This window comes from Scardinius erythrophthalmus (genome assembly GCF_964197995.2).
Source record: "Scardinius erythrophthalmus genome assembly, chromosome: 6".
In the NCBI taxonomy this organism is placed as follows: Eukaryota; Metazoa; Chordata; class Actinopteri; order Cypriniformes; family Leuciscidae; genus Scardinius; species Scardinius erythrophthalmus.
This window is the reverse complement of record NC_138226.1, coordinates 26821171-26848655: the sequence shown is the minus strand read 5'-3', so window position 1 is coordinate 26848655 and position 27485 is coordinate 26821171. Positions and strand designations below refer to the sequence as shown.

The following is a 27485-nucleotide window of genomic DNA, read 5'->3' as shown; positions in this document are numbered from 1 at the left end:
AAAGTGCAAAATTGTTTACATCTTTATTTACTCATCTCATTTCTCTGACATGGAAATTAAACAAATACTTACACATCTATAAACCACATAAGACTGTTTTAGCCAGATCAAATGGTATTTGTCAGAACTTTGGCATAACGTTCGGTCAGGATTATGGTCTTTAAAGATGTTCTCAAAAAATATTTTTGTTGGATGGTCGTAACGTTCCCGTAATGTTTGCAAGATTATACAATGGAATGTTCTTAAAAAAAAAAAAAAAAAAAAAAAAAAAAAAACTGGACGTTTTGAATATTTAGAGACCTTTTAGAAATAACAGTTTCATAACTTTATGGGGACATTAGCAAAAAAAAAATGTTTTTTTTTTTCTTCTGAGACTTATAAAGGAGAGGAGGCCATGGCGATACTCGCTACAGGATGTGACTTTGGCAGAACAGTGGAGTTGCAACAGAGGAAACATAAACGTTGTGACAATTGACAACCCCAAACTGCAAATAGCATTTTTTAGCCTTTTCAGCTTGTTGTCACAACGGTTGTTTACATTACGATAAAGTTCTGTGTTTGCATTTGCATTGCCACAGTGACATTGTTTACAATACAATTTCACACACCCAAAATTTATAGTAGATCAAAAAAAAAAAAAAAAAAAAACTTAACATACTGAATGGGGTGCACAATACTTTGGCTTAATTCACTGAGTGCCCCTTTGTGCTCCGACCTCCCCCACTCTTAAGCGAATGGTACACTCCAAAAAGACACGGAGCATGTGAATCAAAATGAAAACACTGAGTGCCATCAGATATAGCCTACACTAGAAAGAAAGGAAATCCGGAGGGATACTAAAAAGGCAGGTTTGTCATGATCCCGAATCAGTTTGAAAGCATCTGGACTTGTTTAAACAAATTATGTGACCCAGTTCCATACTATAGGCTTTACATCGTCGTGACACACCAGTTGTATTACTAGATCACAAACCGGATTCTGAATGCTTCGGAATGGGAAAAACCTTCGCCACAAAGGATGCTAAAACTGAGTTGTCCGCGGTTTGTGTAAGCAATTAAACCCATTGATCTCGAGCTGTCACAATAACGGTAAGTTTTGTGTTATTTTTCCCCATACGTCCTTTGTTATTCATATTTTACGCTGTTATTGTAATCAAGTTTGCGAACCTTAATATATCGGTAAAAAATAATTATGATTCAAGTTTTTTTTTTTTCAAGAGTATTGCTGGTAATGCTAAACACTGTAGCTGTTGGAGGGTTTGCCCAGTCCTTTGTCCACAATGCGTTTGAATACGGTGGACAGAGTTACGTTGTTAAAATGCAGTGCAAGAGATAAATGCTTTTAAGAATATTTTCCCAAAGATGTTTTCTGCCATTTTCATCTACGCGATAAAAAGGAAAAAAAATTGGCAGCGGAGTCGTTGCCGTTGAGCCATTGTTCAGTCCATTGTGTGTGTTCTTTTGTTTCTCGCGCTGTATATGTACATTATCCCATATGGTGTTGTTTTTCTCCTATAGTGTACATAACAGCCGAGTACTGTGTCATGGGAGCAGCAACAAGCTGCAATCACAATATGCTCTGCTTTAGTGCTTGGTTGTGGAGAAACGTTTTTCACAAACACTTATTAATGTATCCGCCGTGAAAACAAGCGGGATTAATCTATGGAACAAGTCACGTGTGTCTCACGACAGAACTCGCTTATTGTTTTGTTATGGCGGCACTGTACAGTGATTCTGTACACTTTACCAGTAAAATATTTCTAGATAGACAATTCACAATACGTTACACTGGAGAGGATTATACAACTTTAATATGTCACACAGTGCTTGCATTGTTGATATGACTTTAAGAAAAGGCTGTTGGTTTAGACACTTTGGTGTGTAGTGTTGAAAACCTTCAAGCCTTACCCTTTCCCCCCAGTCCTAATCTATTTCTGCTTATTTCACCAATATTTAGATTGGAACATATTTAAATAAGAGTATTGAAACAATTTGCATCCTCTTGGTATTAGATTGCTTTCCATCTCTACACTCTAAAAAACAAATAAAACAAAGAAGATTACTGAAGTATACGTTTTACAAGAAAATACTATTTCAGTGTTTCTACTGCAAAATGTCACGCTTAATTCAATGTGTTACTTACGAGACCTTACGATACGATATACTTTATTGTCCCCTTAGGGAAATTTTCCTTGGGCTTAGTGTATGCTCCATTTTCAAATCACACAATAAGTAAATCGCATGCGTCTCACATAAACAGTCCAAACAGGGGAGCAAAAAATATGGGTCATATTGCATAGCTAAAAAGGACACTATTATTTGCTGCAATAAAACCAGCAATAAATAACAATAACCAACAGTAAATAAGAATAAATGTTAAATAATCAGTGCTAACCAGAGACAATCATAGGCCTTTATCCTTGCCATTTCAGATTCTAATGGAGGCAGGCACAAAAGAGTTTTTAAACCAGTTCAGTTGGGTCGACATATGGGCACTCTGTATCTTCTTCCTGAATGCAGAAGCACATACTCAGGATGTAGGATGTGAGAAGGATCAGCCAGTATCCTGTTTGTCTTTCAACTCCACTATTTTAATCGCAGTCTGGCCAATGTAAGAAAGTCTGTTTTTTTAATTGTATAGAGAGGTTACCATACCAAGCTTGGATCCCGTACCTGATTAGACTCTCCAGAACAGTCATGATTTTTTTTTTCTGACACCATACAGTTTGAGTCTCCTCTTGTTGTTTCTTTGTAATTTATGAAATTTGCTAGCAATTTCTAAATGAAAATTGTTTCAAAGTTAGTCCTTCGCCATTTTATTTAGCAGTGAATGTAAATGAGTGTTATGTAACGTTTTATTTGGCAGATTTCTGTTTTGGGGAGAATGGGAGAAGAGATGTCCTCAAGGATTCCCAATACAATATAAATGTTCAGACATAAAGCACAGCTGTGTGAAACAATGCACAAAAAGAGAGGTTAACATAATGGGTGGGGTGGAAAAAGAGTGTAGAGAGTGAAGTTGTAGAGACTGAAGATTCCTTCAGAGTGATCACGAGTGAATCTGACTGCAGTAGATGTGAAAGATATGTATAAAAATGATGTTATTTAAGCCAGCGCAAATACCTGTGTTTACATCCTGTTTTCGGTCGAAGTCCAAAGTAGTCGATTGTCGAGTTCACGCGCGTGATCATAGGCAGGGCCTGAATTTCATTTTGGAAAATGGGGGGGAAATCCCCCCTTAGGTGATTCTTATGGGGGGGAATTTTTAATTTGAGGGGGGAGTTTAGACTTTTTTTTAATTACATTTATCTCGCCTAAATGTATGCTTAGCCTACTCATTGCATTTTTACAATGGGGTCATTTTGTTCTTAAGAATTTACACAACTCAAGGAAGCTTGATTTCAATCTTTGAATTAAATTGAAAAAAGTAGCACAAATAAATACAATAGAATAAAGATATCAATAAAGAGAAATAAAGAGAAAAGTTTTTGCTTAGGTCTAAAACTAGTAGGCTATTCAGAAATACTACAGAGACTGAATAAAGTAGCCTAATCAAATGTAAAATAACACTGGGTAGTATTTTAGTCCTGACTAAATTAAATTCATACGCTATTAATCCTGATTCCTTAAAATGAAAGCTATGTTTTGTTGTTTTGACAAACAAATTAATGACAGACACATATGGCTGCTGTCCCTTTAAGAGGTAGTGCACGGATCCTGTTTTCATTATACGGTCACGTGCGATTTATGCTTATTTAAGACATAACCGACTGTGTTTAGATTAGAGGATACTCTCCAAGACCGAAATTGACATCATTTTCTTATGTTTTTGACTGTTAAAGCGATTTATAATCCACGAAAAATAACTTTTGTTACCCGCGAGCTGTTTGTGAGGCTGCTTTACTCTATGTATGTGTGCAGAGAAAAAAGCATCTCTCAGACAGCGCGCAAGTACCGAAGAGTTTAAAATCGCGTGACTGTTTAAACTGGTGAGACTTGAAAAGACGTGCAAATGGTAAACTTTAGTTACTCGTGATGCAATGCTGGCCCGATCGACTCCCGAAACGCGAGCGTGTATTTCCGCCGCCTGCTGCGCGCTTAACGATTGCATTGTGCAACCCATTTTGAGAGACGCGAGATAGAAGACGCAGCGCCGCTGAATCACTCACGCTGTTTGTGAAATTGCGTCTCGCAGACAGTTTTAAAATGACTGATTTGATTTTCCATCTGCGTGGATTAATTTACTAATACAACCTGAACCTACATGCTAAAGTGAATCAATGTTTGCGGGAATTTCCCGCATTATAAATGGGAGACCTGCGGGAATGATAAAAAATATGCGCAATACCCGCAATCCCGCACCGAAATTCAAGCCCTGATCATAGGTACTAAACCTATGCGTGTGAACTCGACAATCGATTACTATGGACTTCGACCGAAAACAGGATGTAAATACAGGTATTTGCGCTGGCTTAAATAACATCATTTTTATTAATATCGTTCACATCTACTGCAGTCAGATTCACCCGTGATCACTCTGAAGGAATCACTCACATTGGCTGTGCACTTGTAATGACACATCAAGGATGTTAAGAGGCTAAAAGCTGGTTTAAAACTTGCCCCATTGAAGTCAACAGGGTGCAAATTTTAAAAAGAGGATAACACGGTGTAGGCAACACCGATTTTTGTCGTCCTTCTCTGTATTGACAGCACTCCAAATTTACAAAAAAATGAGCTCAATGTTACAATTGACCGGAGTTCTCCTTTAAGTGAACAGTTCTTAAAAGAAATTTTTTTTCTCTTAGTGAGAAAAACATTTTAAACATCTAAAGAACCCTTTTTCCAGGATAAAGAACCTTTAGTGCAATGGAAAGGTTCCATGGATGTTAAAGGTTCTTCATGGAACCATCATTGCCAATAAATAACCTTCATTTATAGAGTGTATTTTCATGCAGTTTGTCTGTAATCCTTTTGTCCTGTAATTACATTCACTGTCTCTTTTGTTCGAGCTGTTCTTGCACCGATCATCGCTTTCCATTCTTATCTCCTATTTGTCTCCGATCCATTTTTCTACCTTCTGCAAGCAACATGTCTTTGTGCGTGGGAAAGAATGCTGGCAGATTGTAATTGTCTCATAGGCACATCACTCATCTTTTATACATCCTTGGCTTTTAAAAGGCTTTGAATGCATCTATAAGCGTGTGCTCCATATGATACATTAGAGCAGATGTTTGGTGAGTCATGTAGTGATATAAGAGCAGGCAAAATACTCCCCTGTGCATATTATACATCTTTCTACTGATCCTCTGCCATGCTATGAGATTTATGGTTTAAATTAGTGCAACACCCTGTGTTATTTGCTGTGGATGTGAGAGATGAGTGACTATCTTTGTTTGGCTTCACAATGTTCTCAAGTGGAAAAAAAAAAAGGACAAAAAAGATTTTTGAATGAGCTAGTGAGCTTAAACTGGAGTAATTTTATCATTTTATCCCGCCTTTCATGAATTCCCTTCAGATGCATTTATGATGCATCATTTTTCTGAAAACTTCATTTTTCAGTTGGAGTCAAATTCAAAGCTTCTTAATGGGTCAGCAGATGGTTAAGCAACAGATTACGGTTAAGCTAATGTTTGCTTGTAGACTCTGGTGTTGATTTGTAGTCGTCATGTTGGACTTGGCCGAGGAAGAACGCTTTAATCTGGGAAAAGCCTATTTAGATCTTCGTCTCTCATCCCCAGATAAAATCACCAGTGGTTTCCAAGGAATCAGAGAAGAGAAGAGAAATGTGCATTTATATGTTGAAGATGTTGCTGGATTTGGCTTTGGTGTTGGTTGAATCAGTTGTAATAAAGGCTAGAATAAAATAGTGACAAAAGAGGCTAATTCCTCTTCCGTTGTATCATTAAAATCAGCATGAAATGGATTGTGATGTATGGGCTTCTTGAACAAGAAAAAATATAGGGCATGATTTGATTTTGTCCATCGGCAATTGATTGTGGTTTGCGATCTCATGTGATTGACAGGAAAGGAAGTTACTTAGATTAAAGATTATGATGGCGCATTCATTTAACCGTTAAGCCTGGCAGATTAAATAATTTCAGAATGCTGTTTGTTTCAAACAGAAAAGTTTATTGAACCTTTAGCCCAACGTGATTTCATGAGTATTTGTTGTTGTTTTTTTTAACGTAAAAGTGTGGTTCTACCACGCGTACATTTACTTACGTTCCCATAGACACTGAAACGCACAATACTGATGTATTGACGGCACTAAAACGTAAATTATTTGCGTGTGAACTGTACAAGTGTACATGTACAAATCCTTATTTATAAAATCGTGACATTAAAGAGATAGTTCACCCAAAAATATAAATTTTGAGAGAAAAAATACAATGGAAGTCAACGGCTACCGTCAACTATCTGGTTACCAACACCCTTCAAAATATCTTATTTTGTGTTCAGCAGAAGACAGAAAGTCATAAAGGGTTGGAACAACATGAGGGTGAGTAAATGATGACATAATTTTCATTTTTGGGTGAAAGGGCGTTTTCACAGTATAATGCTGTGACTGACATAAAATACACCAAAAACACAATATAAATTATATTATATAATTCTTTTGGTACCGCTTTTGACATTTTTGCAATGAATTATTGTGATTACACTTGTTTATCTGTTATGTTTTTGTTTACGACTATACATATTTTTTAAATATGAAAATTGATTTGAGATTTGCTCAAAGAGGGAAAAAAACACACTTTTATGCTAATTACTGATGCTTACAGTATATGGGCAAAAAGAAAGAGGATAGCTTTTAATGTAAATCAATGAATTGTTTTTAACAGTAAAAAAATTATGGATAATTAAGGAAACCTAAGTCGCATCAGTCCAGTTAGTGTTCATCAAAATATTACAAACTATATTAAAGTTGTTCAATGAAAATCAGGAGACCAAGACCACGACCTGAAGGAGATGTTTTTCGAATTATCCTAAAAGGCCTTTTACTTGCTAAAAAGTATATAAGATAAGGAAGTTTTGATCATATTGATATAATCTAGAGGCCTTAAAAATGTGCGTATCAAATAGTAGGCTTTATGGTGTTGGAAGAATAATGATGTGCACAGATAAATAATTTATAACGAACACTGCAATTTTAATTTCTAAATTTAATTTTCCCCATTGATTTCTTCTAATTCTTCTATTTTTCTTCTATAACACCCATCTGTGCCAATTTTAGCCTTAGAAGCTCAGAGGTTTTTATAAGCGGGATTTGGCAAAAAGAACGTGATTTTAACACTCAAACAGGGCCGTTCTTATCATGCGCAGCAAAACCTTTTTATTTCTGCTTAGTATATATTTTTTTGAAGGTTTTTTTGGGGGGGCTGCAAGGGTGAATGCTGCACTTAATGTATTTCCTCCATATAGCTCTCATTAAATTGTTCTTTTTTCCCCCTAAAGTTCCTGCTTTCTTTTCTATTTATTCCTATTTTCTAGATTTTTTACATGGCGGATAGCACACTCTCTTCCCTCAGGCTTGTCTTTACTCTATCCACTTCTGCTCCAGTGGACTGTTAGAGACTCTGTTCAGAGCCAAGCCAAGAATAGCTCAATAGATGCTCTGTATCATCCCTAAGAGCAGCCTGGGAAAATCACCAAAGCATTTGATTTGGACACAAAGTCAGTGGCAGAGGTCACCCAGCCCTTTTGAAAGCTCGTTTTGTTTGTATGTGTGTGTGCATAAGAATATGCTTGCCCCACATGTGTATTAGGACAAATGTAATGTGAAGCCACGGCTCCGGCGTAATTACATTATGTACTCACTTCATTTGTTTGCTCAGATTTACATGCTAACGACCGATTGTGCCCAAAGCCCATTGATTACAGATCCACCCACAGCACAATCAAGAGCAATCACAGGAAAAGGGACCCCTAATGAAACAATGAAAATAATGAACAACAGATGATGATGAATTGGCAGAGCAGAAGTGTGAAATACCAATGCTTCTTTGTTTTCTTTTGACTTTTCTTGCTATGTACTCTTTGAAGTCCCTAGCTTTTATCACAAACCATAAGAAACCCTTTGTCTTGTCAGTGAAAGGGGCCTCCCAGCTTGACTGTGTGCCAAGAGCATAGAGTGCTATACTATCCCCAAGCTGAAGCTACAGTATATATATATAAAGAGTTCAGATGCAAAAGCCTCTAAGTGCCACCTGAAATTTTCTTCTAGAATGATCATTTTTATGAAGCTCGTATATTTAAGTTTAGTAATTTCACTTAAATGGCAATGAAAATTATGAATTGACATTTAAGTGAAATTACTGAACTTAAATATACAAGCTTGATAAAAATTATCATTATAGAAGAAAATTTCAGATGGCACTTAGAGGCTTTTGCATCTGAACTCTTCATATATATATATCTAAAAAAAAAAATAGTTTTTTTGGGGGAAAATGTTGGATTGGTGTGGTCCACGCTTCCACTCTATGGCATTTCGAACAGTACAAGGCTGGTGTGTACTTGTGTAATTGAGTAGGCCAGTTATAATCTGAAGTCTGCAGTTGCATTGGCTCTAAGGTGGTGATTATGTTGCTAATGATGATTGCACTCATAATCACACGCTCATAATCAGTTTGACACACACACACACACACACACACACACACACACACACACACACACAAACAATGCAGTCTTAAAGGAATAATTCACCAAAAAATGAACTTTGATAATTATTCACACACCCTTTTATTGTTCCAAACCAGTTCACGAACCGACAGACGCAGACCAATGCAAATAATCGCCAGATTACAGTACGTCGCTGCTCAGACATTCCATGACCTGACAAACGCTGATTTAACATGCTCAATCGGCAAAAGGCAGGCGGCGAAAAACCAGACGAAGTGTCTGTTGATGCAGTATACTGTAAATTTGCCTTTAGAGTTCATAGTGACTATGTGCCCCCCTAAAAACACAGAGAAAAGCACCATTAAAGGGATAGTTCACACAAAAATGAAAATTCTATCATCCTTTACACTCATGTCATTCCAAACCACAAATGTAAATATTTTTAGTGACGTCTGAGAGATTTCTGTCCCTCCATTCAAAGTCCATTTAATCAAAACTTTGATGCTTCAAACTTCATAAAGACATGAGAAAGAAATCCATGTGAAACAAGCGTTTTTTATCCTAGTCTTCTGGAGAGACACGATTAATTTATACTATGAACAGATTTAGGTAAATCTTAAATCTTAATATTTGCTAACTCTTTATCGTGACGCTCCTCCTGACAATAAGTAACTTTGCAAGTACGTTAACTTATTCTAACCCTAACCTTACCAGTCTACTAATACTCTACTAACACTGAGATGAGAGTTAGTAGACATGTAGGTGCAACGTTACTTATTGTCAACAGAATGTGTTAAAGGGACCATCAAAATAAAGTGAAACCCATCAGATTTAATTTAGGTTTTTATTCATATTAGAAACAGTGATCACCCTATTGAGAACATCAAATATTGTTAATAGAGTTACAAACCTCATTGGTTCGTGGCGTCAAGAAAGCACGATTGAGGTTCTGTTTACCATATTTGTTGTGCTCTATGTATGTGTGTTGATCAATGTTTGTATTGTGAATAAAAGTCTAATCTGCTTATCATATAAAGCGATCTTTTCTCTTCAGAAAACTTGGAGCTCAATGCAAGTGGATTTCTTTTTCGATCTCTTTATGAACTTTTTGAGGCGTCACTGTTTTGGTGCAATGGACTTTCATTGGAGGGACCAAATATTTAGGTTGAATTAAAAAAAATCGTATTTGTGTTTCGAAGATAAACAAAAGTCTTTTGGGTTTGAAACAAATAAGGGTGAGTAAATGATCCTTTAACGATATGTCACAGAATCTGTGCGGTCTGTGTTTAATGCATGTATATGATAGTCATGATGCTCATAGAGTTGACTGGCTGCTGTGTTTGAATCCATCTCTGACTCAGAATGGTAACACACAGTGGGGCCAGCTGTAGGGTTAGTCATTGTTTAGAGCCGAGTCAGCCGAGAGCCAGGAGACACAAATGAAGAATGCCAGACTGAAAGACACACACATTGGTTTGCACATGACCATGTACACATTGCATACAAACACCCATCACATTGCTAACATCATTCAGGTCACCAGAAGGAGAAAGCCGGTCCAGTGCTAATGGAATTTAGAGCAGAAGCTCTCAACAAGATTAACGAGGTTTAGCAGGCCATCGCCTTGTCCGCTGAATCACTCAGTCCAACCGCACACACATAGACTCTTACTCCCTTTTCTCTCTCTTTCACACACACAAACGCACATATCCTTCTCTCTCAAATATACGTGTTGGTTCTCTTTATCTCACACTGACACACGCCGTCACCCTTCCTCTCTTTCATTGCACGCTCACCCACCCCTCCGTTCAGCCTCTCACATTTCTCTACACAACTGTCTGTCCCTTTCACCTGGCAACCATTGCTAGGGAGACCTCCACAATGGTGACTGCACCGGGATAAGAAATGGACTATTTAGTAGGATGCTACTTTATCTCCATTGCCCAAAGCTCTCAGCTGGCATCTGCTCTCTCGCTGCCGTTCCAGACGTAAGTGGTTGTTCAGGGAGCAGGAGCTGTACATTTTACCTGTCAGATGCCACCTTCCACACCTGCAAGTGCTCTGCAGGGAGCAAATGAATGGGATGTTGTTATTCAGAGTTTAGTGTTGTGTGTGGAAGGATTATTGAGGCTTCTTTCTACAGCTCTTGGACGTGTTTCAGTCATCATAGTGGGATTGAAATAAATGTGTATGTGAGCGATATCTAGGCCAAGAGAATATGCTCTCACAGAACAAGTTTAAACAACCTTCATTCACGAAGTTCTACACATTTCTCGCCCCTTTATTTATGAAATAGTTTGGCTAATTTCATTATGTTTTCAGCTACCATTAAGAGCTAGCACTCTCAGACCTTTTTCAAACATTTTACATTTTGGCGTGTTTCCATTCTGTAGATTTTCCCCTAAAATCAGCACAGAAAATGTGATTAGAATTGACCTTAGAATTACTTGAAATAGGTCATATAATGCAAAAGTCAACACAACTTACTAATGAATTCAGTAACACTTGAATACATCAACAACGTCTGCTTGTTGTTCAGCAACTTGGCCACTTGTCATCTTGAAGTAATAAGGAGGAAGAAGGATAGATCCAGTTATGTCTAAATACATTAGATTTTATTGTTCCAGTTAGAACATAAAGTATCTAATGATAAAAGTATCCTTCCAATGTATTCCAGTCTAAAGAAATAGTGGCTGATGTTTATTTTTAGCGAGATTCTTGGTGATTTCAGTCCAACACATTTAAGCACAGATTATTTTGTGATCCTGTCACAGCTTAATGTTTTGTAAAGAGGCTGTTATAGAGTCAGAAAGGGTCAACTATGTATACTGAATCTGACAGCAAACCCACAATGCTCTTCGCTGCATTCATTTCACATGCAAATAGGAGTCCTACAGGTTTGCCTGAAAATGAAAATCATTAATTTGCCTTTGTCGTATTGCCGAAGAAAAAAAGAAAAGGAACGTTTCATACAAAGTGATCATTTTGCTTCAGAAGACTTGGAATATGCAAGTCAATTGATATGGATTCATGATACTTTTTTCAGTTTTAAGTCTTGTTGACTTTCATAATATGGACAAAAAAACATTCTTAAAAATATATTATTTGGTGTTCCGCTTAGGAAATGAATTCATAAAATTTTGGAAAGACAAGAGGGTGAGTAAATGACAGATTTTTCAAAGAAGTTTGAGAAAAGTGTATTTAAAGGGTTCACCCAAAAATGAAAATTCTGTCATTAATTACTCGCCCTCATGTCGTTCCAAACCCATTTGACTTCTGAGAGCTTTCTGTCCCTTCATTGACAGCTACATAACTGACACTTTGACGCTTCAAAAAAGTTCATAAAGAGATTGTAAAATGAATCCATATGACTTGAGCGGCTGAAGAAACACAGTCGCTCAACAGATTTAATTTAGGCTTTTATTCACATATAAATATTCATCAACTCACACATCAGTTGAGTGAAAAACGGATGAGTGCATGTTCGCTTGACGTGCGAGAACTACTGAGGTTAATTCTTGTATTATGCAGCACGTTTAAGCTTCCGCAAGAACCAATGAGGTTCATTCTTGTGTTACAAAGCACGTTTAAGCTTCTGTAAGAACCAAAGATGTTGTCAACTCTGATCAACTCTATGAGAAGGAGATGTGTTGCACTGCGTAAGGCAAATGGTGGTCACACCAGATACTGACTGGTTTTTGGACCTCCCCGGACCCCCCAATACAGTAAAACTGCACATTTTAGAGTGGCCTTTTATTGTGGCCAGCCTAAGGCACACCTGTGCAATAATCATGCTGTCTAATCAGCATCTTGATATGCCACACCTGTGAGGTGGATGGATTATCTCGGCAAAGGAGAAGTGCACTAACACAGATTTAGACAGATTTGTGAACAATATTTGAGAGAAATGGGCCTTTTGTGCACATAGAAAAAGTCTTTGAGTTCAGCTCATGAAAAATGGGGGCAAAAACAAAAGTGTTACGTTTATAATTTTGTTCAGTGTTCATATATATATTGTCATCAAGATTCATCTATTTTTTCATTGACACATAGTTCAATCAAAATTCTGATTATTTTAACCGGTTTGACTTACTTTCTTCTGTGGAACGCAAGATATTTTGTAGAATGTTTGGTGCATTGACTTCCAAGACATTTCCCAAAATATCTTATCTTATATATCTATAAGTCAAACAGTGACGTAGGTGAGTAAATGACAGAATTGCCTTTTTCGGGGGGGTGAACTATCCCTTTTAGTGAGAGAGTAGCTGTTTTAAATAAGGGATTGTTCTTATGATTTAGCTCATTTTGTTTTCAGCTCATGTAATAAACAATTGATTTTGTTTCCAGCTAGATTGGTGTTTACCTTATTCTGTCATCTGTGAATCTTGCCCGATGTGCACAGTGGCATGATGCAATTTCAGGATTACCAGTTACCTAGTGGCTTACAGTTAACCTAGATGCTGACATGTGACACGTCTGTTTGTAGCATAGATCTGGGCTTTTCACATTCTGTTTTTTTATCCCAAGTCGTTCTTTGTGCTCTCAAGCAAGGCAGTTAGTTTCAGAGACAGTCTCTATAGGCTGTACTCAAGCCCATCATATTGTCTGTTATTGTTCAGTTGGGCAACTGTTTACATTGATCTGCCATTTTCCATCTAATGAGCAGGGCACATACAGTACATACCACGTGCATAATATATACACAGGTCGAGCTGACATTCTCTCTGCGGGCCTTTTGGCGGTCTGTGTAAAATATTCATGTGAAGTCACAAGCTCAATAGAGCCTTTTGTTCTACATCATGACTGACATTTACACCTGAGGCAGACAACTACTCATTGCCCATGATCTGAAGTGCAATGGGACGTACCGAAGGTACCATCAGAAGGTAGACAGAGAACAACAGAGATTTGAGTTTTTTTAGTGATTGGAAAGAATACAGCTTCTTTTCTTCAGAGACTGTTTGTGTTGAATAATGCCCTTTGCATGAAGATTGAGTAATACCTGAAAGTGGTTTTCTCAGGCTGTTCCAGTGGTGAAATTTCACATAAAGTTATCCTTTTCTGTCTCTCCATCCAAGTGATGAATTTTTCGCCTGAGTGGTGAGAGTTGTTGTGGAGTGTTGGTCCAGATCGATTTCTTTTTCCTTGTTGTAACACAAGCCTGTCTGAACTGTGCTGCAGGTTTACCCATGCATGGATGAAGGCAAACATGGCTTAATAAAATCATCTCTCTCTCGCTCTCTCTCTCTCTTATCGTCTATATCTAATTCCCCCTTGTTTCTCTTTTTCCCTGCTGGAAAATCCAGTTTAAGCTGATAGTTTTGAACTACTAGCTGGTTTCTTGGTGATCCAAGCTGGTTATTAACTGGTCCAGGTTAGCCATTAGTTGGTCAAAGCTAGTCAATGGCTGGTTGACCAGTCTGCATGTTTCAAAAACCTGGTAGCTGGGTTCATCCAAACTGTTCAACTACTGAAAGAATAAAAGTACTAGAAAAAAGCTAGGAAACAAATTTTACTCTTCTTAAATTCTTAAACAGCATGTTTTCAAGCAAAGGCTACACACAATTATTTGTGGATTTAATTTGAAAATCGCAAGAAAAGTTTACTTTGTTTCTGCGAAAGCAAAAGAACAGAGTTAGATCAAGTAACATTACCATCACACATATAGTACAGCTTGGACCAGTTTGGACCAGCAGAAACCAGCTAGTGGTTCCCAATCACAGATATCAGCTTAAGCTGGTTTTGTTTTGGTCTTCTGATCACTTTTCCTTGATTTCTCTCTTTTTCTTCCTATATCTTCCCAAGTGGGCCAAGTTGTTATTTGCACGTCTTGGGTGATGAAGGGGAGGGGTTTCCTTAAGGGGAGAGATAACTCACCAGCACTGGGAAACTGTAATGCAGGCTTAAACATTGATTGGTTCTCAGGCTGTTGCCATGGTGGCAGGTCGCTCTCCCTCATCTCAGCCAACTGGTGTATAACTTGTAGCATCCCAGAATTACACTGTTGTTATGACAACAGACAGGAAGTGAGGTATTCAAGTTATATAAAGGCTTTGTTTTCTATAGCATTTCTTGCACTAAACAACATTAATTTCCACTGGAGAATCTCTCATAACACAAAAGTTCTCTTGCGTGTAGTAAACAACTTGCAATAATAATCTCTAGCTTTATTGCCGAATCTGCCGATATGAGGTTACTTCTAGCATTCTGTCACAGAGTTGAATATGCGTCAGGATATAAATAAACAGGACTGGTGTTGCTGGAAATGGTGCTTTTACATTTACATTAAAGGGTTAGTTACCACAAAACGTATTGTCGCTTGATAAACTTAAGGTTGAGCCACTGTAGACACTCAGACTATTTTAACAATGTCTTTACTAACTTTTCTGGGATAGCAGATATCAACTAGCAGCCTATGAAGGAGTGAGATCTTAATTTGTGTTCCGAAGATGAACGAAAGTCTTACGGGGTTGGAACAACATGAGGATGAGTAATTTTCATTTTTGGGTGAACTAACCCTTAATGTATTAAAAGCACTGCCTGACTTTTCAGTTCAGCTTTTTAGTCACTGATGAAAAAAATGTCAACGTTCATTAATGAAGCTTATTTGTTTCTGACAGATCTAAAGTAAATGCCAAAGGGTAAGTTTAAGTGTATGTCAAATATCTGCGAGATTTTAGTTTGAATTTGACTAATGACTACCCCAGAGTCTAAGTCAAAGATATGTGTAGCGGCATCATTTTTGTCTTCCCTGCGTTCAACAGATTTTTAAGTTGGAAAATGTAATTTCAAACCACCATCAAAGCACGACTAGAGAGAGATTAGACATGTTTCTGAAAGTAGTGGAGAGGTTATTTCTGTATCAGTATTAAATTCATTTAAAATGTATACTTTTATTCATTGCATTCCAGTAAGGTTTGTTGCAGTTTGGGATTGCAATATATTTTCCTGATGTCTGAATCAAAAAGGTTGCCCGAAATGCAGAGGGAACCAACATATATAAATTTAGCTTTGTGATTCAGACTTCAGCAATTAAATTACCATCCCAAAAGGCACTAAACCCTACTGGAATCCTATAAAAAAATAAATTGATATAATATATTGCCTAACTTCTGAATCGTAGAGGGAACTTACATTACATTAAATTAAATGAGGCAGTTTCCCCCTTCAGCCATATTGTAGCAATGGACCATGAATGGTGTAATGGAGACTTTTGTTGTAGTAATTTTTTTTTAAAGCAAGCTAACTCTCTCATTGACAAAGAGATGTAGTGGTTTGTGTTAGGATGTTTAATGTAAAATGAAGGAGTTCTGTGGAAAATGTTAAATTAATATTTTGTAAAACATTAATATTTTGTTCTGTCCTTTGGGCTTGTGTTACGTACTCACCATACTTCTTTGAAGTGCACACTAGCAAATTAAATTGCTGTCAACTAAAGCAGTGCATACATCCACTGAGATAATATAAAGCCCTCTTTAGTTTTAGATTAGAATTATAATACTTTTTTTTTCCTCACTGATTATGTGTACTGAGGCAGTTTGAATAAGCTTTTGAGGGTTCTTTTGTGCCAGTGTGTTGAAGCTAGAGGTTATTTATCCATAGCAATTTTCAGTTTTTAAAATGTCAGGCAATGCCAATGTATATTTGAATGAGTGAAAAGAGTCTATACGACTAAATGCTGTGAAAATATGACTTGACGCAAGAGTTGAATGGATTCAGACAGCTGCCTGGCACTGGACTGTCTGATGTTGTTGTCACAAAGAGAATGTTTAAATTTGATCTGGCTATACCATGTTTATTTTGACAGGTAAAGTCAAACTGTCTCTGACTCTCATGAGTTAATATCTGCACATCTTCTTTTTATCTCTTTGAACAGGCAAATTGCTGTGGATGGGAACCTTCTCTGCACCCTCTACCTTCCACATGACCCCACTTTCCCTGTTTCCTCGGCTCCCGTAAAGATACGTTACACTCTTTTACGCACACTGATAGGATGACGTCCACTGCCCAGATTCTGGCCTTTAAGCTCTCCCCACCCTCTCAAGATGGGGGTCCAGAGCGTCTGTTCAACTGTGATGAGGACATTGAACGGCGCTATGAGGTGGTCCCGTCTGTCGTCTGCTCCATGTGTTGCCTCTTTGGCATCATCTACTGCTTCTTCGGTAGGTTGCAAAGGATGAATTAACTGATTATATTTAGAAGATTGCAGACAGTAGATCAGACTGATTTGGAGAAACGCAGATTTACATAAGAAGTATTACTCAGAACGAGTCCAGATTCTGGCATGACCTGAATGCATGGGTATGTTTTTGTCTCGTTATCACAAACATCGTTTCAGCTGCGGTTGTTATAGCCAAATTGAATTCACATAATAACCATCTGAATGTGACAACCAGACAAGGGTGACAAATCTATGTCCCTCTCTATTAGATAAGCTTTATCACTTTCACTTGACTGTGAAATTTGCTTTCACTGCCCATTACTTGCTAGAAGAGAGAGAGAGAGGAGAGAGAGGATCGAGGACATCTTAGCTGTGACAAACAGCAGCATATAGACTCTCCTCTCTCTGTGGCATTCAGGCCCCAATGTGACTTAAAATGTTCTTGCCCTTCTGCTGCAAATTTGGGCCATTATCGACCGTTTTTAATTGCATCATTTGAAAGCAGATAACCTCTCAGTGAAAAGCTCAATGCTTTTTGAAAGGCTGCTGTCGATTTAAAAGCTACTTTTTTTACGGTAACTGTAGCAACGGAATGGACATTAATGGCACAGAGCATCAAACACCTTTACTCAATGCAATTCTGGTGATCCCACTTAAATGTTTCAGAATAAATTGTTTATGCCTGGGATTTGAAGTAGACCTGTTTCAGGAATGATTGACTGTATCTCTAAAAAAAATAGGTCCAGCGACCAACAACGGTCTTGTTTTGTATCTCGTTGAATATATAGGCGATATGGCCAAAAACATTTCTCAACATATTTTTTCCTCCATATCATTCATCACAATATTCATTTTAAAGCAATAACAGTCAAGGAAATGGATTCCACAAGTACAAACTCAACACAATAAGCTATCTTTTAATGTAATCTATGATATCTATTCTTTTTTTGTTTTGTTTTATTATTTAATACAAATTTATCATCAACAATTTATAATTAAATTAATTCGTTAAATTTGAACAATTTAATTCATCTTTTAAAATCTATTCAAATGAAAGTGTAACAATTAATTTTCAACAAAGCATTGCATTAAAGTAAGATGCTGCACAAAATGACTGAAAACAAGGATGAAAAAACTACTACTTAATGTAATAATACTAATATTACAGTAAATTACATAAAGCACTTTTTAATATACAATAGTAATATACTAATTGCATAGTTGCATACAATAGTACTTTCTCAGTTCCAGTGTGCATTTGATTATAGCCTTTCTCAAATTAAATGGTACAAATTAGCTTTCCAGAGCTTTCTTAACCTTTGACTTTATGGTAAGAAATGGACGTGTACTTTGACGTGCAAGCCGAAAACCGACTGACTTAGTTTCGTGTTGATTTCTGCTGTTTGAATTATCCATATTGAGTAAAAATGTCAACAGATTATCATTGTTATCAGCATATATTTCATTACGATGCTGTTTTGAGATTGTTTTATTTCCAAGCTCTAATATATACTACGGTACTATTCTTATTGATTATCTGATAATAATATTATGTTCTCTTCCAAAACTATCTCTTTCTTTCCCACCTGCTCCTCCCCTATCCTTCCCTCTCTCTATCCTTCCCTCACTTGTAGGGTACCGATGCTTCAAGGCCGTAATGTTCCTCACGGGTCTAATGTTTGGTTCCATCGTCATCTTCATGCTCTGCTATAAGGAGAGGGTCATGGATACTCAACTAAGTGTGGAGGCCAGCGTGGGCATCGGCCTGGGCATTGGCACGTTGTGCGGTTTGGTCACTATGCTGGTCCGCAGCGTAGGGCTTTTCATGGTTGGACTTCTCCTGGGTTTACTGGTCGCCCTCGCCTCTCTGGTGGTCCTGGAGGAGTTTTACCACCCGAGGACAGTGTGGCTTCCCCTGGGTGTGCTGCTGGGTTCGGGCATGCTGTTTGCTGTGCTCACTTTGCAGTGGCAGCGCTGTTTCACCACCATCTCCACCGCCGTCTTCGGATCAGCTGTGGTGACTGTGACTGTGGATTATTTTGTCGAGCTCTTCGCTTTGACACGGTATATCTACGAGAGGGTGAAGGTGGATCCACCTCGCCCCGTGTGTTGGTTCACGTGGGTGGTCATGGGAGTCTGGCCTGTGCTGGCGCTGCTGGGTGTTCTTATTCAGTGGAAGGTCACGGCTGAAGGATATTCACACACAGAAGGTAAGGCTGCGTCTCATTTCTCTGTCTTACCCCTTACTCTTACCCCTTCCCCTCGGTTTTGCGCGTTCATGTGAGGGGAAGTGGTGTCCCAATTCTCATTTTGACTAAGGGCTAGGGCCAAGGCGTAGGGCTACATAGCCCTTGAAACGAAGTCTGCGGAGGACCACACTTGAAAGAGAGGGGTAGGAATTTCTCAGAAGTGAGTCGCACAAATGTATGTATTTTCAGCAGTTTAATGACACTCGTGTTTTATGATACCTTTAATAAAACGTTCAAGCGGTTTTAATTGTAATGTTTTTGTTTTGAATCACTAGTGAACCGCTAGCTAGCAGCTATGCGCTATTTGCCGTTTGCTAATGTTTTGCTTATGGTGTCACCGGCGCCGCCGTTAAATACAATGAAACAATGTCTTTGACTGATGGCACACAAGCGTGCAAAGATAAAGGGAGACCAGGCAATCGATATCACAACCCGAGACGACGGCATCTTCGTTTGTTTATGTCAACGCGTATCGCCTCTGTTGACGTAGCAGCCAGCTAGCGGAAAGGGAAGATGACGCAAACAGTAATCGAGTGGTGTCTCATTTCTTAGAGAAACGTTCTTCCCCCTACCCTCCTTCACTCGGTATCGAAGGGCAAGGGGAAGACGCAGACAAAGGGGTAGGGGAAGGGGAAGGGGTAAGACAGAGAAATGAGATTGGCCCTAAGTCTGGCAAGCATGTGGCAAATATAGTGAAAGGGACACAACTGTGGCTTAAGCCAAAATTATACTTGTCTTGTCCGCTTTCCGCTCATGGACAGTTAATGTGACCTAAATTACGTCATCAGCACAGATTTTTGTGTGTGCACTGACAACAGGGCATGAAAAAATTGTTCGCTACACTAGGTAGTGGATGCACTTCAAAAACGTCCATTCGCACTCATGGTCGATGGAGTATACGTTGAATAGCTTGTGTAGTCAACTGTACACTAGACGGAGAGAAACGCAGAAAATGAAGTCTAATAAACCTGCTGCTTTGTTTTAAGGTTAATCAAACAAAGGACAAAGAAATCACTCACTTCTCTTTATAAAGATCCTTTTATATTTATAGAGTGATGAATATGCAGTGTTATTTCACATTTGATTACTTTATTCCAATTCTGTGCCTAAAAACATCTGTTATACCCACCTGAAAAACCTAAAAACAGTTTATTTTATTACTGACTGCTTACTTGTCTTTAATGTCTTTTAATTACTTGTCTTTAATTACACTAATTAGACTAGTAGTTTTTATAGTATCAAAATTGGAATAGAGAATTGTATTAGGCAATATCACTGGTATCTAAACATTTGAAACGCTAACCTAATAACTGAAGTAAATATATATTTGCTAAGCAATTCAAGCAAACTAATATGATTCATATTCTTATGGTTTCTCTACCCAATATATTAAAACAATTACAAATGCAGTGAAAATACAGGTATCGGTATCGACAAGTACCGGAAATGAAAGTATCAGTATTGGACTCATTCTGGAAAAAGTGGTATCGATGCATCCCTAGTAGTGTCTGTTCTCTAACTGAACAAAATTATGTTTATTACTTTGAACAATCAAAACGACAGTGAGGGGCAAGTGATTTAAACCGGTGTTGCGGCTCAACACCGGCAACACCAACTATCGCAGCAAGCCTAGATTGAAGCTTAACTCTGCAGGATAGTGACAGTGTCCCTTCAGGATCAAGATTGGACACCCTTGGTGTGACGGTAACATTACCATTAGTTCCTATAAAGAAAGAGTTCACTCAAAAATGTATATTCTGTCATTATTTTCTCAGTCTCATGTCGTTTCAAACTAAGTATGTTTTTTTTTTCTTAAGTGGAACAATTAGAAAAGTTCCAACTGTTTTTTTTTTTTTTTTATATTATGAAATTCAGTGGGGTCCAAAAGCTCCAAAAGAAGTGAATACAGGTTTCAATTTCGATCTGGGTGCCAGAAAACTTGGAATATACCAGTCGAGTCTTACGGATTCATTTCATGCTACCTTTACAGTATGTCCTTTTTGGATCTTGAAAGTTGTGGAGATTGATTTTAATAATATGAACGGAAGAATCCGAAGCATTCGAAATATCTTATTTTATGTTCTGCAGCAGAAAGAAAGCCATATGAGTTTGGAACTACATGAGGGGGAGTAAATGATGACAGAATTTAGATGTTTGAGTGATCTATCCCTTTAAGAGGATGTCCCTACATGGACTTCATTAAAACAAGGTGTCTTTCTGAAATCCCCCCTTGTGTTTCCTGGGAGTTTAGGGGTTATGAGGTTTTTGGTGGTTATCTATTTATGGATGTCCTAGTTAATTACTTCCAGTGGTAGTGATCCTGTGGAGATCAGACTGGCTTAGCTGTGCCCTCCATACAGGCTCCCATAGAGTCTCAGAGTGACTCAATGGGAAGGCCTGACCTGAAATCCATGAATGGGGACTTTTAAACTGCTTCATCACTGTCTTGTAGAAAGCAACCACCAACATCTTTAGCACTGCATGAGGGTATGCATGAAATGTCCAAGGGTAGAAGTCACACTCTCTATGACTGATGAGACCACACAGAATTGTGTGTAGTCAGGGAAGTAAGATATCGCCAGACATCGACAGGACCTTGAATATTTCTCCATTAAAAGTACATATACTTTACTTTTCCTTGTCAGTGCAAGGCTAAACAAAACGTTATGCTGAGATTCTGAATTAAAGTGCACACTGGGAAAACAGACAGTGAACTGCGCTGGGGTGGTTGCCATGGTTACAAGCTGGGCCCTTGTTTGGTGGAATGGGGGAGGGGGCCGTGATGAGGAAGGGCCAGAAGAATAGAGACGAGAGTGGGAGGAGTGTTTTCTGAGGGGGAGAGCGAAAGAGAAGGATCATTACATGAATTCCCTGACAGATGGGCCACGAAGCTGTTGAGGCACAACAGAGTGACTGAATGGGCAGAAATAATCCGTCTGTTTTTAATAATGACAGAGAACAGAATGTCGATTTAGCCCTGTGCAGAGCAGAATGTGTCAAAACACTCAACGGTTTGTTTATCAGCTTGGCTTTGGACCACTGTTTGAGAAACCCAGCCAGTACACACAGCATAGTGTCTTCAGAGCGTAGAATAACGCCTCTGTTTCGCAGTTGTGAGCTGATGTTCTAAAGCCATATAAGACCATTTCTCCCACACCTAATTCCTCCCTTTTCTTCTTCCCAAAGTCTTCATCAATCACCAGCAGAGACGAGTGCAGTTAATGCGAATTCGTCAAAAGGAAGTGAGAAAGGAGTGCGGAAAGAAAAAGAAGAAAAAGCCACAGAAACAGCCGCCGCAGCAACAGAAGTACCACCACCCCCCTCAGACCATCCCTCATCCCCCCAACCCTCCACCCAAACTCCAGCATCCAGAGCCCACCCACCGCCGGAAACCCAACACCATTCGCCGCTTCGATGGAGATGTGCTTTCTCCGGTAAGCGTTTGTCTCTCTTGCCACAAATCCATCTGCCAGTTCACATTATCTTGAAACCAGATCTGCAAAACCTGACATATGAATCTCTATGCTCATCTTTTCAATTCATCAGAGATTGGTTACATGTTCGCTCTTCTCTTTTAGAGTTACATCCAGAACTTCCGCGACAGACGCACGGAGAGGAGGGTCTACTCTCACGGCAAGTTTATGGGCGGCTCACATGTTGTAGATTTGAACTATGACTATGGCTCCCAAGTGCCCCTAACAGCCCATACAGGCCCCGCAGTGAGAGGCTGATCTTCTACTGGAACACAAATTGCACAGAACAAACCATTCCGAGATCTTTGCGGCCGGATCAAACCTAGAGCATGTGGTTACCTCAGCCGTCACAATGGCTGACGGGATTTTCATACCCAAATGGATTTGCTGTATTCCCATGATTAATTTTTTTTTCAATTAAAATGCCAGAAAAGTTGCAGCAAATGGATCGTTTACCTACAAAACAATGTAGGGCTCAGTTCTCTTGCAATTAACTCCATTTTATATTGCTGAAGATGGTTGTGGTATGTGTGTCTGCTCCTCCGAGGCTCTTCTTCCCATAATTAGGCTGCAGTTTCGCTTCGTCCGAGAAGAATGGTCTCATTACCACAGCAACCATTTCTAAAGAGATCCATTACGGGACCAAATACAGCCTTGACTTTTAAGCAACTAAACTGTCATAAAACATGCACGACATCTACTAGACAAGACTATTCGTATATCCAGTTGACAGATTTCGGTTGATAAACTTCCTGTTTATTTCTGACCTTTTAAAAATGTTTCAGATAACATTATGTTTACAGTACGGGCAGGGACGTGTTTATCTCTTTATAACTGTTTCAAATGGCTTTATCTGCTCTGTGTCAGGGCCTACACAAATTATGTCAAACTGTGTATGGTGAACACAATCTCTGTTCAATCTGAGCCGATTGCACAAGCATATACTGAAATGTTTTGTGCATTTGTTGTCGTTAGCCAATGCATGTGGGGAAAGTGCCACCATTGCTCTTGAAATACGTTTTTCAACATGTTATATCCATTTAAGGCTTAGTTAAAAGTGTCTAGAGACTATTTGGTTTGCTCCCAGTTAAATCTCAGGGGCTGTGGCATCGAGAGGAGCCCCAACGATGAAACTGTGAACACTTTTGTGGGTTTTGTGTGGATGATTTAAAAGTGTCCTTGTCTACTATGAGAGAGTTTTGAAAGGGATTAATGAAAGATGCCTAAGAAGGCTGGAAGAGATTTACAATGGTGGACTTCTCAGAAAAAGAGTGTGTATTTCTGAGAGTGTATGAAAAGGAGAGATATAGACAAAGTGTGTATATGCAGAGGGTGAAAGCATTTGTCAAACTGTGAGTCTGAGAGTAAAGTCTTAATTTCTGATTTACTTTCTTATTTGGATGAAGAGTGATTTCACACTCAGTTTCCCCTCTATGTTTATCAGGGCTGTGGGAGCAATGAAGAGTCAAAGTCTAATCTTTTTTTCTCACTCTGAAGTAGTGAAAGGGCTCAAAGGCTTAAATTCCTCTCTGTTTACCGTGTCTTTTAAAGTGACAGCTTGGCTCTCTTGTAAATATTGTACATTGTCTGAATGTATATATGCTTACATCCGATTCTGTATTATTGCTAGTGCTTTGATTCATTTTTTTTTTCTTTCTAATCAGTGGTTACATCTGTGTGCTGAAGAATTGTCTTTTTGAATTGTCCCATTGATAGTCATTTGTAATAATTTATTTCTAATTTATTAGATGAAGACTTCAAGTGGAGCTCTGTATGTAATTAAATTGATGTTGACCATTATTATTATTATTCCTAAGCATGTGTTTGTACAGTACTGATAACCATAAATGTTGTGCTCCTGAAGTCAAGTACATGTGTGTATGTGTCCATTTTTCTCTTAACACACTGCTGTTTTAAAAAAAGAAGAAGAAGATGGCAGATAGATGGCAAAGAACACAGATGCCTTTGAGGCATAGGGTGAAACATATTAAATTGTGTGAACTAGTTACTGGCGGGTATGCGGCAGCAATAAAGACAAAACATGCTCAAGTAGCTCTGTGATGCAAAACACAATTTTCCATTTTTGAAATAAATGTGCATATCCCTGCCGGGGTAGAATTCATTTACACAGATGAAAATGAAAAAGCACTTTAAAATGGATTACTGTTGTCATCCTAATATTTTAGTTGCAAATTGATGGAAAAAGCTACAGAGGTGATTCCATCTGTCTGGTCTCATTTAATCTGAGATGTCTCGAATTGCAGTTTTTCCAAGATACAGAAATACACATTCACATCTTATCAGCTTTTGGATAGTTTTAACTGGTAAATTATTTAAACATGACATTTAAATATCTCTTTGCTTTTCTGCAATGGATACATTCATCTTTTAGAAGGCAAAATGGCAGTCTGGTTTATGTTGACTGAGTCTCAGACAGAGAGGCTGAGCTGGTAACGCTTCTCTTTCATTTATGACTGCGTGCTCAGAATACATGTTTTCTGTGGTGGTCTAGATTCTCTTGATTAGAAGACACTATCTGTAGCTAGTTTTGCTGTGATTATATGCTCCCAATTATAGCCCATTTTATACTTTTGAGGTCTCTATGTGACATTTCTTGTCAGAGAATCTTCAATCCATTGACTAACAATACTAACAACCATTTTTTTAAAGCCAGAGATAAGAAAAGACTGCATACATGTTCATGTCTACATATTTGTGGTCCCTTGTGCCAGAGTACACAACCAAACTTAAATTTAATTAGATTGTTTGGTTATATATATATATATATATATATAACCAAACAATCTAATTAAATTGTATATATATATATACACACACACACACACACACACACACAAACACACACACACACACACATATACATATAAATGTAAAGTTAGGCTCAACCTGAAAGTAACATTGCTGGGATGTTCCTTAAAAAAATTTATCAATTCATAAATTGTATCAATTCATCCATATCTCCATATCATCATTTTCTCAGCTTAGCTGCATTCCCCTCTCTTTTCATTTTTATTTTCAAACCTTCCTTGCGCTGACAGAAACAGACATGTAAGCCTGAAACACAACATAGCCCTGGAGGTTTTTAAAGGTCATAGTTAATGCTAATAAAAGAGTCTCATTAAGGTTATGATGATGCATTCAGCCTGTCAGTATAAAGTGAGGTAACTGTAAGGTGAGAGTGTGAAGGTTGTTGTGATACTTGTTTGTTAACAAATGATTATCCCATATAGAAAATTATGGCATTGGTGCATGTTGACTAAGAGTTTTATAGCAGTCGTTTTGTGTGTTGGTTTCAAACACAGTTGAAAAATGTCGTAATGTGAGTTTGAATATCATTTTGCGTGACCTTTATAGATCTTTATAGAAACATGTGCGCAGCCATATAGAATTATGTCTTTGAGCTTACGTTTTTGAGGTAGTTCTGTATATTTCTATGGCATCGCTGTCAATGAGTGTTTTGCTGGTGAAGTGGATTTCCTTATTGTAGAGTTAATGAAAGTTATCATTAGCACTGTAATGTCTGAAGTGGATGTAATAACTAATGTCAGTAGAGCAGGAAGATTTTAAAAAGAGCGGTTCATTCATAAATCCGTAAGATCTTACTTTCATGCTGTGGAAATACAAACCGGAAGACAGAACACAACGAGAGCAGAAAAGAAAAGAGGCAGGGCTACATAAGGTCTATAGCCACATGAAAGCCCAATGGATAATTTATCTCAGATCTTAAAAATAAATTAAAGGTAAGAAAAAACTGAACTCAGTGCGAAACAATTGTATTCTATATGACAAAGTTTGTATCAGTCACTCAGTAGGCTATGTGTTATTAATTATGTTAAAATGGTGTAATAATTATGAATTTTATTATGTACGTATCTATTTCTTTTCGAGTGCATTGCCCTTGCAGAGAGAGCCCACACGCTCTTCTGATTAGCTGTGATTTTTGATTGGTTTTGTCGCGCATTGCGTTTGGTGTTGCTTATGGAAGGCTAAAAGGTTAAAAAACACATGAATTTTAACATGTTAACAACACGCAAACACGCGCGTGAAAAATCGTAACGTTGTTACCGCGCAAACACGTCTTTAACGCGTGAAATACGCATATTTTACGTGTTAAAATTCACATGTTTTTTAACCTTTTGGCCTTAGTTGCTTGCCGCTGGAATCTAATCGCATTACATCTGGTTAGGACACGTGTAAAATGCTCTCTATCCAGGTTATTTTTCATCGCGGAAGTGGCCGTGTGTCCACCAAAGCGTTATTAGCCAGCTGAAAACGCTAGGCGCTCTGCTAAAAACGCTCAGCTTTGGGCGCTTGAGAGCGTTTTGGCAGCGCAGCGTTTTTTCAGTTGAGACGGTTGAGACCGAGACGCTTTGCTTGTTATGATACGGAATATCCGCGAAAGTCTTACTAGTATCTCATTTCACACATATTTTGTTTCTGTGTTGATTCTATATTAAAATGTCAATACAATGTAATGTATTTTATCTGGCTCTTGATTTTGTTCCGTTATTATGCTTGTTGTTGTCATCTGTTGACGTTGTACAAGCAGAATCATGTGGCGGACGCGGTTGGTCGGTGTGGTATTAGTCCCGCCCCTCCTCCACTGTGATTGGTCGGTTGGGTAAAAAGTGACAGTGATGAGCGCTGCGTTTTACCAAAAGTTGAACATTCTTCAACTCTCGGCGACCAGTAAAAAACGCCGAACGCTCAGCGCTTCAGCGTGAAAAAGACGCTCAGCGCCTCGTTACGCTCATGGCGTTTTAAAAACGCGGCGCTCCCATTGAAAACAATTGAAAAAACACGCCAGCCGCGAGTAAAAACGCTTTGGTGGACACACGGCCTAAGTGTTTTCTGTGAAGGTGCGAGACTTCCGATTTATTAGCCGCTATTAGGGAAACGAGAAGAATATATCAAAGTGCAGTAAACTGTAAAACTGTTTGCGCTACAAACAAGCACGTTT

At 38.3% G+C, this 27485-nt stretch overlaps 1 protein-coding gene across 2 annotated transcripts; it reads left to right on the top strand.

Annotated features, from left to right (window-relative positions):
- The first annotated feature begins 754 nt into the window (after positions 1-754).
- tmem198aa (transmembrane protein 198aa) lies at positions 755-24374 on the top strand. 2 transcript variants are annotated; one of them, XM_081367551.1, is made up of 6 exons: positions 755-848; positions 964-1088; positions 16498-16783; positions 18417-18992; positions 22218-22465; positions 22610-24374. In XM_081367551.1, exons 3-6 carry the CDS (start codon positions 16615-16617, stop codon positions 22760-22762), a joined length of 1146 nt encoding a protein of 381 aa, XP_081223677.1. In that variant the 5' UTR covers positions 755-848; positions 964-1088; positions 16498-16614; the 3' UTR covers positions 22763-24374. The 2 variants fall into 2 exon arrangements, with proteins under 2 accessions (XP_081223677.1, XP_081223676.1); XM_081367550.1 differs by having other exon boundaries at positions 927-1088.
- Positions 24375-27485: the final 3111 nt, after the last annotated feature.